At 46.0% G+C, this 13,520-nt stretch overlaps 1 protein-coding gene across 2 annotated transcripts in view; it reads left to right on the top strand.

Moving 5' to 3' along the window:
- The window catches only part of DUSP16 (dual specificity phosphatase 16), an 81,446-nt gene extending 70,285 nt beyond the window's left edge, over nt 1-11,161 (top strand). For both annotated transcript variants that reach the window (XM_067531002.1, XM_067531000.1), the window contains 2 exons: nt 430-553; nt 7,515-11,161. In XM_067531002.1, coding sequence (XP_067387103.1) covers nt 430-553; nt 7,515-8,691 — 1,301 coding nt within the window. In that variant the 3' untranslated portion in view covers nt 8,692-11,161. The remainder of the gene's footprint in view (nt 1-429; nt 554-7,514) is intronic.
- Nucleotides 11,162-13,520: the final 2,359 nt, after the last annotated feature.

Here is a 13,520-nt window from a genome sequence, read left to right as displayed (position 1 = left end):
GTGTTTAGAGCACGAGGGAGGAAGCCAAAAGAGCCGCACTTTTGGGTCCTGTTCTCAGCTTTGACCCTGACCCACCATGTGAACTTGGCCAAATCATTTCATTTGTATGTTTCATTTTACTTGCATATAAAGTGGGAACAAATGCCTCCCACTGTGAGTCCTTGTCAGGATTATTGTTTAATGCATAGTGAGATGGTAGCTTCTGTAATGGTGTAAGTGTACAGTAATATTCATAATACAATAACTGATCAACATGGCTACATGCAGTGAAAGAGAACATATCAGTCAAAATACTGATTTCTGCTTGAAGCTTCCATGGAGTCTATAATAAATAGTGAACTTTAAAGTTCTATCATTTTAAAACCAGGTAGGTGTCTTCTAAATATTTCATCGCAATGACACTTCTTGAATTTTTCTTTTGTTGTACAGAGAAAGCAAAAGCATCAAATGGGAGAGTTTTAGTGCATTGCTTAGCGGGGATATCCCGCTCCGCTACAATTGCTATAGCATACATCATGAAGAGAATGGATATGTCCCTAGATGAAGCCTACAGGTAAGGGTAGACTTTTGTTTTAAATGAGCTTTTGTGTTTGTCATCTTGAAACTTATCAACTTTATACTCTCTCCTTTTCATCCAAGAATGCCTGAAGTCACTCTTGCTTTAAATATGGGCTCCCTGCAGACTCAGCCAAGCCGTTGTTGGTAGGTAGTAAAAACCTAATATTGATGTGGAGACAGCAGCAAAATGAGGACAGAACCATGCATGGAATGAAACAGCAGGCCACAACTTCTATTAAAATGTAACACCGATGGGGTACTACCCCCCTCCCCGATACTCTTCTATACCAGGCATTTAATTGGTTCCAGTGTGGGTTACATGGCTCCCAATCATATAACCCATAAGATAGGCTGGGGAGGGCCCCCCAATCTCCTCAAGACAGCCCTCTCTGAGCCCTAGCATCCTAACCCTCCGCCCCATGAGTGGGACAGCAGGGTGGAGACCTTATCTTGCAAGAACCACAAGGTCTGACTGTCACATGAGCCTGAGGCTCATCACCAAAATGCCAGGTCTTTTACTTCTGGGAACTGCTCATTGTATTCTCTTAACCACACTGGAAACCGGCCACAAGTTGCACGAATAAGTTCCACCCCCCAGTACCTCAGTTAGGTACTAATCGCGTTCCTATTTAACCCACTGTGGCTTGAAGGTGCTCTGAAGAAGGCAAAAAACTCCCTCTGCCAATTGGTCCATGGGAGAAAAAATTCCTTCCTCTCCCCCGAAAAAGGCGATCGGCTAGACCTGCAGCATCTGTCAATCCGGGCTCCCATTCCTAGTTCGAGTGGGTAGGGTGGACCCCTGGAATTGGCCAAAAGGGCTCCACATGGCCCCTGCAGTGGGCTAGATCCTGGGCATTGGGGAATGCTGGCCAATCAGCACACCTGTCCCCCAGCTAGCCAGTAGATGCCAGAGACTCCCAGGGGGAGGAGGTACCTATTGTCCTTTGGCAAGTGTCTCCCTCCTTTGCTATTGGGACTGTCCCCCTTTCACAACCAGGCCCATGTCTTTCCCTCAGCCGTTGATGTGGGTAGGTGGCACTTAGCTCCCAACTGGAGAATGTAGTCTTGGCTTCTTCTCAGAGTAGGTAAAGGGGTAGACTATTAAATAATAGCAATAGCTAGGAAGACACAGAATACACAGATGAGACTACATATATGTCAGCATCTAGTACCGCTGTGCCAATATAAGCTACAAAGAGAGAGGAGAGAAATCAAAGCAACAAATGGTGTTTATAGAGCCAGTGCACTTTTAAAAATGCTAGATTAGCATTAGAGCCAGAGGAAAATTTTGTCAGTTATTTTTAGTAAAAGTCAGAGACAGGTCATGGGCTTCAGTTAATTTTTTTTTTTTTTTTTTTTAAATTGCCTGTGATCTGTCCCTGACTTTTACTAAAAATAACTGACAAAATGGGGCTGACTGGAGGAATGAGAGCCCAAGCCCCACTGGGAAAGGGGGTTCCAGCACCCACCGCTGTGGCTGATGGCTCCGGGACCCATCGTGGCTCGATGCTCCGGGTCTGTGGGGTTCCCCCACCACCCATGGCAGCTCGGAGCTCCGGGGTCTCCCTGCTAGTTGACAGCTCCAACCCTGATGCCCCACAGCTGAAGCAGAAAATGGCACTGAGGTCGCTGGAAGTCATGGAATTTGTGATCTCCATGACATCTTATCCTTACTAATGACTTAATGGTGGCATTGGATGATGTTCACAAATGGCTGCAGTGAATGTCTTCTAGGAATTAAACAAACTAAAAATGATCGTTGACTGACTTTGATGGCAACAAATGATTAATCTTTCAAAATCTTTTGAATTAACAGTTCTTAGTACTGTCAAGAATTTCGTACAAGAATTGAGCTCTGTTTCACAGTAGCAGACAATTTTGGAAACTAGTTTGACTGAATGCTTCTGGAAAAATTGAACACGGTTGTTCTTCTCCAAGTAGTGTCCCTATGGGTGCTCCACTGTAGATGTGTCTGCATCCCTACACTGCTGATTGGAGAACTTTTGGTAGCAGTCTGTCCCACCCAGGCCTGTGCTGCTTCCTGTCAACCACGAGGCCAAATCCCTCCTTCGTTTTTCCTCAACCACCCCTGGCTAGCGTCGGAGTTAGAGCTGTCAGTACGGGGATCAATAACTCCTCTTAGAATGGCTAATTTTAGCTTTTTTTTTGAAGCCCCCTTTTCTTTCTTTGCTACATTTACATTTAATTTTGGCCATTGCTGAAAAGAAAAGGAATGAAAAGGACTTTGTCTTCCCATCGACTGCCTGGACAAAGGTATGCCCAGCTCCCCAGCCTTCAAAAAGTGCCTCAGTTGCAAGGAATCTATCCCAGTGATCGATGGACACTCGCAGTGCGTTCACTGCCTGAGAGAGAAGCACATTCCACAGAAGTGTGGGTTGTGTCACCAGCGCAGATCCAGGAAGGACAGAGAACTGAGGCTCAAACTTCTACTAATGGAGTCAGCTCTTCCACTTCCAGAATCCTGGCAGGAGCCTTCGCCACAACTCTCCATTTTGAAGGGAGGTGAGTTCAGAGAGATGCCTGCAAGCCACTCAAGTAAGGCCTGTGAGAAAAGGTCGGTGAATCACCATAATGAGCCCTGATTGGGCCAAAAATGATCCCTGGTTTGGTTAGTATCATTGGTACCGATGGCACCGAAGTCGTCTAAATCTGGTACACAAGGCACGCCCGATACAAACTGATCGGGCATGGCGAAATGCCTAAAGACCTGATGGGGGCAGGCAAAGAAGGATTGGTACTGCGAGGGTGTGAGAAACATAGAAGATCTACCCCAGGGAAGGCTCAGTTGGTACGGTCATCAATATTGGTACTGCCTATGCTAGCAGAGTCCATTGGTGCTGGCATATCGGGTCTGCATCTCTGACGCTGTCAGTACAAGCCTCTTGGTACTGAGACCTTCCGCTGATACTAATGCCCTCCATACAGACGGATTTCCGGTGCGCAATGGATTTTTTGGTCTCTGACACACCGGACTCTCCTCTGCTCAGTCAGAATTGACCCAGAGCCCTTGGCTCACCAATGACCTTCTGCCATGCACTGCCCTTTTTGTCATTGGAAGTAGAATGCAAGCAAGAGGACCTAGCTTCTCCACGCTCATTTCACCCACCATACAGAGCCCAGCTCCATTACAGACACCAGGTATACCACCACTCTAATTCACAGCCTCCCTCGTTTGGGCAACCGAGGTACCAACCACCAAGCCCTTTCCCACCACAATGGCCATACTGGGACCCTTGGCAGGCCCAAAGGCAACAGGCCTCCGTCACCTCTAGTGTGGCCTGCCGACAGCTGACAGTACCCTTCTTCAGCCGCTGGTTCCTCAGGCAGAAGACATCAGGATCTCAGCAAACTTCCTCTCAGCCGTCCACCTCAAAGAGGCAGTTTTGACGGGTTGGTCAAGCCTGTTAGAGCCTGTAGAGCCTGTTACGTCAGGAGATAAACCACTTCTTCAGCGTAGGGGACATAGAGCTAGTGCCCACACATCTAAGGGGCTGAGGCCTCTACTCTCACTACTTCCAGATACAAAGAAAAAAGGGGGTTAGAGATCCACACTGGACTTCAGAGTGCTCAACAAGCTTGTCAAGGCTCAGAGGTTCAAGATGGTCACGTTATCAATGGTCATTCCGGCACTAGAAAAAGGAAACTGGTTCTTGGCTCTCAACCTTCAAGATGCATATTTTCACATCTCTATTGTACTGAGTCACAGATGTTACCTCAGCATCACGCTAGGCCAAGGCCACTATCACCACAGAGTATTCCCTTTTGGCCTCATTGGTCCCCAGAGTATTCTCCAAAGTTCTTGATAGTGGCAGCCCACTTACACTCAATGCATCATGATTTATCCTTACCTGGACAACTGTCTTCTCAGGGTACAGTCCTTCACCGAGGCCTAACAAGTCACTCAGACCACACTGGACCTGCTTCAGAATCTGGGCCTACAGATCAATGAAAAAAAGTTGACTTCAACACTGGTACAGAGACTAGAATTCATAGGAGCCGACCTCGACTACATCCAAGTGAAGGCACTCCTCCCACTTGACAGATCTGTCAGAGACAGTACGATCCAGTTCCCAAATGTCAACCAGACATTGCCTCCGGCTCCTGGGGCACGTGGTCGCGGACATATTGGTTATTGCTTATGCCAGACTATGCATGAGATACCTCCAAGAATGATTCGGTTTGGTTTACAGGCTGAAGAGAGACAACATAAGCAAACTACTGTCAATGCCCTGACTCTAAGCAATCTTCAACTGATGGAAGAAAATGTTTGTACAGGAATCCACTTTGTTCAGTTTTCCCCATCTCTACTCCTGACCATCGATGCACCCCTCAGAGGATGGGTGCACATCTCAATGGTCACACAATACAGGGCAAATGGTCTCCAGCAGAGAGACATGCCTCCACATCAGCCTGCTTGAACTCAGAGCGGTCAGAAATACATACGCTCACTTCCTCAGACGTGCACATGAGTCATGATGGACAATACGGCCTGCATGTTTTACATAAACCATCAGGGAGGTGCCAGATCTCACTCCCTGTGCATAGAAGCACTAAAACTGTGGAACTGGTGCATTTCTCATGATATCCTAGTATCAGCAGCTTACTTGCTGGAAATACACAACACCACTGCAGACACACACAGATGTGAATTCCCACATGACCATGAATGGAAGATAGATTCAGTTAAACTCTTCCAACAACGGGGACACCAATAATAGGTCTATTGGTTACTCACCAGAACAAGAAATGTCCACAGTACTGCTCCAGAGTGGGAATTGGACAAACACGTCATGAGAGATGCTCTCCTCCTTCCACGGGACAAGGACCTTCTTTACGCCTTCCCCCCATTCCCTCTGATACTGAAAATTCTGTTGAAAGTGACGAAAGAGTTAACATCATACTGATTGTTCTCACCTGGCCCAGACAGACATGCTACTCTTACCTGTCACAGCTGGCACTATGTCCACTGATGACTCTTCCAATCACTCCTTACCTTCAGGATGAGAGGGGCATTTTTCATCCCAACCTATGGATTCTGTGACTCGAATCCTGACTCCTTCATGGTTCCAGCACATAGTTCCAGCACATTGCCTTGAAGAGGTGCAAGAAGTGTTATTGCACTGTAGGAAAGGAGCTACTCGCCGTACCTATGTACAGAAATGGTAGCAATTTCAGATCTGGTGCCAGTCCAAAGGTGTCATCCCTAATACATCCACCCTACCAGTGATCCTGGACTACTTGTTGACTCTCAAGAAATTGGGACTCTGTCAGTTCACTGAAAGTTCATCTAGCAGCAATTGCAACCTTCCTTGAGCAGGTAGAAGGATATTCAATCTTTTCACATCCGACTGCAAAGAGGTTTCTCAAAGGTTCCTGCACTGGTTCCCGGAACTTTTTTCCCCTTAGCAGACCCCATAGGGTCGGCCTACACGCCCCCTGGAGTCCTGTGCGCATGCCGCGGTATATGAGGCGCTGCCGACACTGTGGGCCCTCAGTTCCTTCTTTCTGCGGGAGAACGCGCTGGTTCAGAGTCCGGGCAGAGCGCTGACTCCATCAAGATAGCCTTCAAGCGCGCGTCCCGTTCTTTCTGGGTCTGCGGCTTGAAGGCTTCATAGATCCTGCACTTGTCCTTCCTGTGTTGCTCTCGGAGACAGCGGTCATGAGGGTCGCTCACTGGGAAGGACTTGCCGCAAGCGGCACAGGACTTAAAACTGGTTGAGTCAGGCATGGCCCAACCCTAAGCCCCTAAGGGCTTCTTATCTAATCTAATTGCTAACTGACTATACTTAACAACTAACAACTATACTTAACTCTTAATTAATCAACTACAAATAATGAGAAACAGTTCAGACGGGGAATGCTACTTGCGAAGGCAAAAGGCAAGACATTCCAGTAACCGTCACGGGCGGAAAGAAGGAACTGAGGGCCCACAGGGTCAGCAGCGCCTCATATACTGCGGCATGAGTGTGGTACTCCAGGGGGCGCCTAGGCCGACCCTACGGGGTCTGCTAAGGGGAAAAAAGTTCTGGGAACCAGTGCACGGTGGCGCGCACTCACCTATATTGGAATGGACATGAGCAGCACATCTGGAAGAACAGCAGTTATTGGTAAGTGACCCTGGTTTTCAGTGCGTTACAGAACACTCATGAAGGGAATTTTACAAAATTGCCTGGCAAGTAACTAGGAGGAATCTACTTCTGAAAAATTCTCAGCAGTTGCCATAGCCCCACTGTGCTTACATAGCCCCACTGTGCTGCATTTTTAGATTCAGTTAATCAAGAGATGTAAGTCAATGAACTTCCAATTTGCTGAAGACAGAACTGATGAATTATAGAACCCTTGTTGCACAAATTAGGCCCACCATATTGCAGAACAGGTTGCCCCTGCCTACAACAAGATAAAACAGGATAGAGAGGATCAGGAAATACTAATATTAACAAGATAAACTAATTTAAAATGTTGAGAGAATAAAGATGACCAATGGGGGGGAGAGGGAGAGAAAGAATGACTTTTCTTTATATAATAGATGAAGGCGGCCTGACAGGCTCTTAAAAAACAAAATGCAGAAAACCAGGGTATCCAAGACCAGATAATCTAAAGTAAAAACTTGCACAGAAAAACCCCAAGACCCTCTTAGGTCTTCTTTATATATAGTGAGGAAGCAAAAATAAAGGCACCCCTTTCCCCTCTTCCAGAAGTCCTGTGTGAACTGTAAAAAGGAGAGACTATTTTGGGTTGTCTAGTTGCTTACCTTTGAATCCTTCAATTCAATTCATTGCGATCTCTGCCTTTCTCATGCATCCATTACGTGTGCTGCTTTGAACCGAATCCAAATATCTTAACGAGAGTCAAGATCGTTAAGTACTCTTGATGGGAGTATTATTCACATTTTAAATTGTAGGGTTTGTAAATAATTCTTGCATTTTTTCTTGTAGATTTGTGAAAGAAAAAAGGCCAACCATTTCTCCCAACTTCAACTTCCTGGGCCAACTTCTGGATTTTGAGAAGAAGCTTAAGCAACAGACTGGGCAGCCTGGACCAATTAGCAAGCTGAAACGTTTGCATTTGGAAAAAAGCAGTGAGCATGGACTGGTCCCAGAAGGTGGACAGAGCAGTGGCCTCACCACTAATCAGCTTGGCACTAACTCTACCTCCGAGACCGTGGAGCAGAAGCCAATGGACTCTGGAAGTCTGCCATGCTCGCACTTGCCGTCTTTAGAGGATAGCCCGCTGGTACAGGGCATAAATGGACTCCATGTGTCCTTGGACAAGGTAGAAGATAGCACCAGACTGAAGCGCTCCTTTTCTTTGGATATCAAATCAGTATCCTACTCAGCAAGCAGCAACTGTGTGACTGCAGCGGTGCAGGGTTTTGCATCGTCCGAGGACACTTTAAAGCAGTTGAATGTTTGTAGTATTCTAGAGGGCGGCAACAAGCTGTGTCAGTTCTCCCCTGTCCAGGAGGTTTCAGAGCAGACGCCAGAGAGCAGCCCCGATAAAGAGGAGGCAAATCCGCCTGAGAAACCTCAGAACGCCTGGCAGCTGGACAGCCAGAGCAAGCGGCAGCACCTGGGGAGAACCGGCAGCAGCACAATCCAAAGGTCACTGTTGTACCCGCTGCATCGGAGTGGAAGCATGGAAGACAACTACAGAACAAACTTCCTGTTTGGTCTTTCCACCAGTCAGCAACATTTGGGGAAGTCTGCTGCTGGACTGGGCCTCAAAGGCTGGCATTCTGACATCTTAGCTCCTCAGACATCCACCACGTCCCTCACGAACAGCTGGTATTTTGCAACGGACTCCTCCCACTTCTATTCCGCTTCTGCAATCTATGGGAGCAATACCACGTACTCCGCTTACAGCTGTAGCCAGCTGCCCACCGGCTGCGAGCAGGCCGGCGCTGTGCGCAGGAGGCAGAAGCAAAGCGACAGAGGCGACTCAAGGCGCAGCTGGCATGAGGAAAGCTCCTTTGAAAAGCAGTTTAAGCGAAGAAGCTGCCAGATGGAATTTGGGGAGAGCATCATGTCAGACAACAGATCCCGAGAGGAACTGGGGAAAGTGGGCAGCCAGTCTAGCTTTTCGGGCAGCATGGAAATCATTGAAGTATCCTGAGAAACGGCAGACAATTGTGACACTGTAGCTGGCTTATTTTTCCCATTGTTTAAAACAATTCCCTGTAAATCTGAAATTTTTTAAAAACGGGGCTTCAGTGTGCAGGCAATGAATAGATTTATGAGAGACGTGACAAACTAATATCTGCACTGGGGAGGTCCGCTGTATTTTTTTTGTTTGCTTCCCCCCTCCCCTTAAGGAGGAAGGCCAGACGTTTCAGAAGTTTTCTCTTGACAGATGAAGCAATTATATGCGACAAATTGCACATCCTTTAAATTTTTGTTTTTTAAAGGAAACTTTCTTGGTGACAGGCCATGTCCCTGGTTCCACTGAGATACATTACTAAAAATCACAAAAACTAGTTCTAGGCCCCATTTCTCCCCTCCATTTGCCCCCCACTCCCCCCCCCCCCCAAAAAAAAAAAAAAAAATCAGCAGTGCACCTTAGCCGTGAGACTGAGCCAACTTCTGGAGGGAGATCCTTTTCCTTAAGGACAGAGACTGGTAGTGACTCCAAACAAGTAGTGACTGAGTGCAGCAAGGCTGGGCTGGAAACAAAGCTCAGACAACGTAAATGTTGCTGTAACTACTGTTCTAATAGACAGGTTTCAGGTGACTTAGCAGAGAGCAAAACCCGTACCTCAGATAAAACTAGAGCTTTGACAGCTACCCACTCTCGGGTAGTCAGTCGGTTTGTAAGCAGTGTGAATCGATGGCTGCCCACACACTGAGACTGAGTAAAGCTGTCTACTACGCACAAGTTTCTCAGTGGGCCTAGAGACCAGAGGTAAAACTCAATCTTCTCAAATGTGCTCACTCCCTGGTTCATTTAAACACAGAAACAGACAGGGTTTTTTAGTATGTGATGATGAAGCTGGCCTTTGAGGGTGGATCTGTCACCTCTAAATCTGATACTGTAGGAAGAACTGAGTGCTGGTAACATGAATGGTGGACAATGTGTAAGGCTATGGGCAAGAGGTAAGTGGCTAGGTGCAAGTAATGAAAAATACCATCTCCTGGTCTACTGAGACTTACACAGGTGAATAGAGAGTAGTGGTAGCTTTTTATTTTTGTTTTTAAAGGAAATTGTGTTTGGGTTTGTCCTCTACAAGAGTAATAACAGTATGAGAACTACCCTATGCTACAGACATTATCTGTGCTTTTCCCTTTCTCTAAAGGGGAAGGCTTATTCTCTACTTCCCACCTTGTTAAAAAAAATAAAAGTAAATTCTTTGTTTCCATATCCTTGCCCAAGCCCTGAGAATTCATACATACTTACACCTGCACACCCCTTCTTGTAATCCTCAAACCTTTGTGCTACCCACTAACTTCAGCTGAGAAGTGGAGTGGCCTATTAACGTCGAACCGTGATCATCCAAGAGGGACAGAAGGGACTCCACGTTACTATCCTTGAGGGCCCGGGATAGAAGATGGCATTTAAAGATTTGTTTTTTTTTTAAATCAAGAGAGTGCTGCAGTTCAAAATTTCCCACTACAAATTCTAAAGCTACCCTGAGAATCTGGCCAATACAACCTCCTGTCTATCTCCCATGGTAGGGCCCCTATGCGAATATAACAGAGATTTGCAAATCCTGCCACTGCTGCTTGTTTGTTGTTGCTGGCCAGTATCCATTTCAGAGCCTTAACTACCTATAGAAGATTCCTGCTAGGGAAGATCTTGTCATTTCCTTAATGCCAGAGGGGACAGGGCTAAGGTTCATTGATTTACTTTATTTATTTTGAGAGGGGGAGAACCAGCTGCTTTCTCTCCAGCCTGTGGTTCTTGTGGTACGCTGGTGGGGAGGGGGCGACATGTAGGACCCTCTGTTTGTACATTTTCAGTGCAGGCAGCTGGAAACATAAAATACTTACAAATGATTAACTGCCCTGTAAAAGCAGTTGTCTGAGGTTTTGTCAGTTCAGATCTGGTAGTCACTGAAGCCCTAGTTCAAGTCAGCAGCTTGTTTTTCTTCTTTACTGTAAGTGTAGCTAGTTGGTGACTCAAATCTCAGGTTTTACTATATTGAGAAATGGAAAGAATTTTGTCTTTTTTTGTTTTTGTTTTGTTTGTGGGTAGGATGTGACTTAATGTCCTATGGCAGACTGTTTAAAATTAGCACTGAGAGAAAGCTACAGAGTTGATTAACTTGATCCTAAAAAGTGTGAGACAGACTGCAACTGGAATGGTTGAATCCATAGACTGTGTTTGTTACGTGTGCATGAAATGCAGGGAGAGAGCGTAGTTTGGGCAAGGGGGTAGGTTGATACCACAAAGCATGTCAGGTCTTGGCTAGCCATTACACATACTGCCACTTGTTTATGTATCAAGTGAAAGTGACTTTCAGCATATAAACACACAATGTGTGTAATATACAGAATACACCTGTGAACCATTTAGCAAATCCCATGTAAACCAGATTTCAGTTACAACCACTTTTTTTTTTTTTTTTTTTTTTTTTAAAACAACATTTGAAATCACATCATTCACAAGAAGGGGTTTGGAAAGTATTTGAAAGAAATCCCTGCCAGCAGAAACAAAGCTGAGATTTTCCTGGCTGCTGCTATGAGATTTTTTTTTTTTTTTTTTTTTTTTTTTTTTTTAAACTTCTTCCTTTGCAACTGAAATCTGGTCTCCCTGCAACTCCTCGTAATTCCCAGCAGCCTCTACCCAGCAGTAAAAGCATGGCTGCAGGATCAGCAGTCTGTTGGAGTGGTGTTTTTAGCACGCCGTCGTGGGAGAAGAAAGTCTTGGAGCCTGCCTAGCAGTATGGCAGTGGTATCTTATCTCATTTCTGGACGAGGATTCTGTACCTGAGAGATGCTGGAGAATGGGTTTAAGAAGTTTGGAAAGTGAGATGGAGGCTGGGAGGGGGGGAGAAGTGTCTACATGTTTTCATATGAATATAATGTTTTTTGGTGTATGGCAAGCTGTTTAAATGGTTCAGAGATGAGTTTCTCATCTTGATGTGTCATGAGCATTACTTGTATGTTATGATGAAATAAAATCAGAAGTGGTACCTGTTTCTATAGAATGGCTGAGAAAGACTTGTGTGCAGTAGTCAGCCGCAGCATATTCACCTACCTGTCTGCATTACAACACAGTTCCAGCGGTCTGGAGGGGCTGGCTATAGTGGGGATGTGTTGTCAGCTTTCCCCATGGCTGCTTAGGGTCATGTAATTATTGATGACAGAATGGGGAGCTTTCCTGAAGTGGAGGTGAACAAATACTTAACTGAGCTTAGTCACGCCTGGCAGTCAGTAGCGATTCTACAACTTTAGGGATCATTCTGTGTTCTTGCCTGTTACCACACACCCTCTACCCACTTGAATAGCAGCAGCTGTTGTATCCTTGTGTTAACCTTTCAACTGTCTATTATTGTTAAACACAATTGCACTGTAGTACTTGCTTTACAAGGCAATAATCCAGTTCCCCAGTGGATACACTGAGGCCTTGTAAAACAGCTGTGCTACTCTTTATGCAGCAAGTATTTCAAACTGTTTAAATTACCCCAGGGCAGGGGCATGCCTCACTTGCTCTGCTCTTGTTCTTCTCTTCCCTTCCCGGCATGACTGACATCAGCTTTGACTGATGCTGCAGGTGGAGGTGTGCGCACAGTGCCTTGCTGCTATGCAGGAGTTGAGGAGACCGTGGCTATGCCAGCCTGATCTCATCTTTGAGGCTTAGGGGTAGCAGCTGCTTTCTTTTCTGGGAGACGGTATTAAGATTACTCCCTTACACTACTGCACTGAGGAGAAGGCTGTTTCTTTGAGTGACCTGTCGATCTACGAGCTGGGCAAGGGTGATACCACCTGCGGCTGTAATTACTCCTGCAAACCCTTGCTTTCCTTCCAGCTTAGGAATGATTTTAATAACTACCCACCCAAAGTTCAGCAGTGTCTCGTTTTTTAAAAAAAGCTCCATTTACAATATTAAAAGGGAGAGGGTAAAGTTTTCATATTTCCCTTTCCCCAGGAGGTAGCAGCACCATGTAACTGGCAATCTTACTTTCTGCTTGCTTTTTGAAAACAGGCCACTAGTGCTAAATAAATGCTTGAAGCCAACACAGAAAAGAAAAATAGGGCAAGAGCAACTTCTAATCTAAACTGCTTCAAGTTCTTATGCGAAGAAAGACGCACATTTTGAAAGCCTCTTTAGTGTCCGCTCTCACTCTGCTTCACCCTGCCCCCAGCAAGTCAAGTTCTGATTTAAATAGAACATTTTGCACTTGAGTTCTCCTTGAGAAATAGATCTTAAAAGGAACAAGAGTCTAGTTTCAAAATGAGTGTTTATCTTCCAATTGTTCCTCTCACCCTCTCTGCATACAACAGCCAACCTTTGCATAATTTACTGTACTCCTCTCCCGAAACCAGCCCTCCTGTGCCATCAGAACACTGTAACCAGAATCCAAACCATTCCTGGCAGAAGGGAAGGAGATAAAACGGGGAAAGAGGAAATACAGTTGAGCTCACCAAGCCAGTTCTACTGACATTCTCAGATCTGCCTCTTACTATTTCAGGGGCTTGGCGGCCTAGTGATTAAATGCACTGCCTTTTCACCTGTGGAGACGCTGTATGTCTACACAGCAAAGAAAGACCCATGGCTGGCCTGTGCCAGCTTACTCGGGCTCAGGGCTGTTTAATTACAGGCTCAGGCTAGAGCCCAAGCTGCATATGTGGCCCACATGGTAAATAGGTTGAGAAACTGCTCTACAGCGGAGGGGCATCTGCAGACAATGCGCACACACTGCCCTCTCCAGAGCTTTGGCAAACTTTTGGTAGCACATGCCGTGGAGATGCCTCAGGAAGGGATACTGACAGTCTGAATGTGCT

The sequence above is a fragment of the Emydura macquarii genome, unplaced genomic scaffold, assembly GCF_026122565.2.
Source record: "Emydura macquarii macquarii isolate MOO-44397 ecotype Brisbane River unplaced genomic scaffold, CSIRO-AGI_Emac_v2 contig_3122, whole genome shotgun sequence".
Taxonomy (NCBI): domain Eukaryota; kingdom Metazoa; phylum Chordata; order Testudines; family Chelidae; genus Emydura; species Emydura macquarii.
Note: the sequence above shows the minus strand (reverse complement) of the source record. Positions and strands in the feature narration are given on the sequence as shown.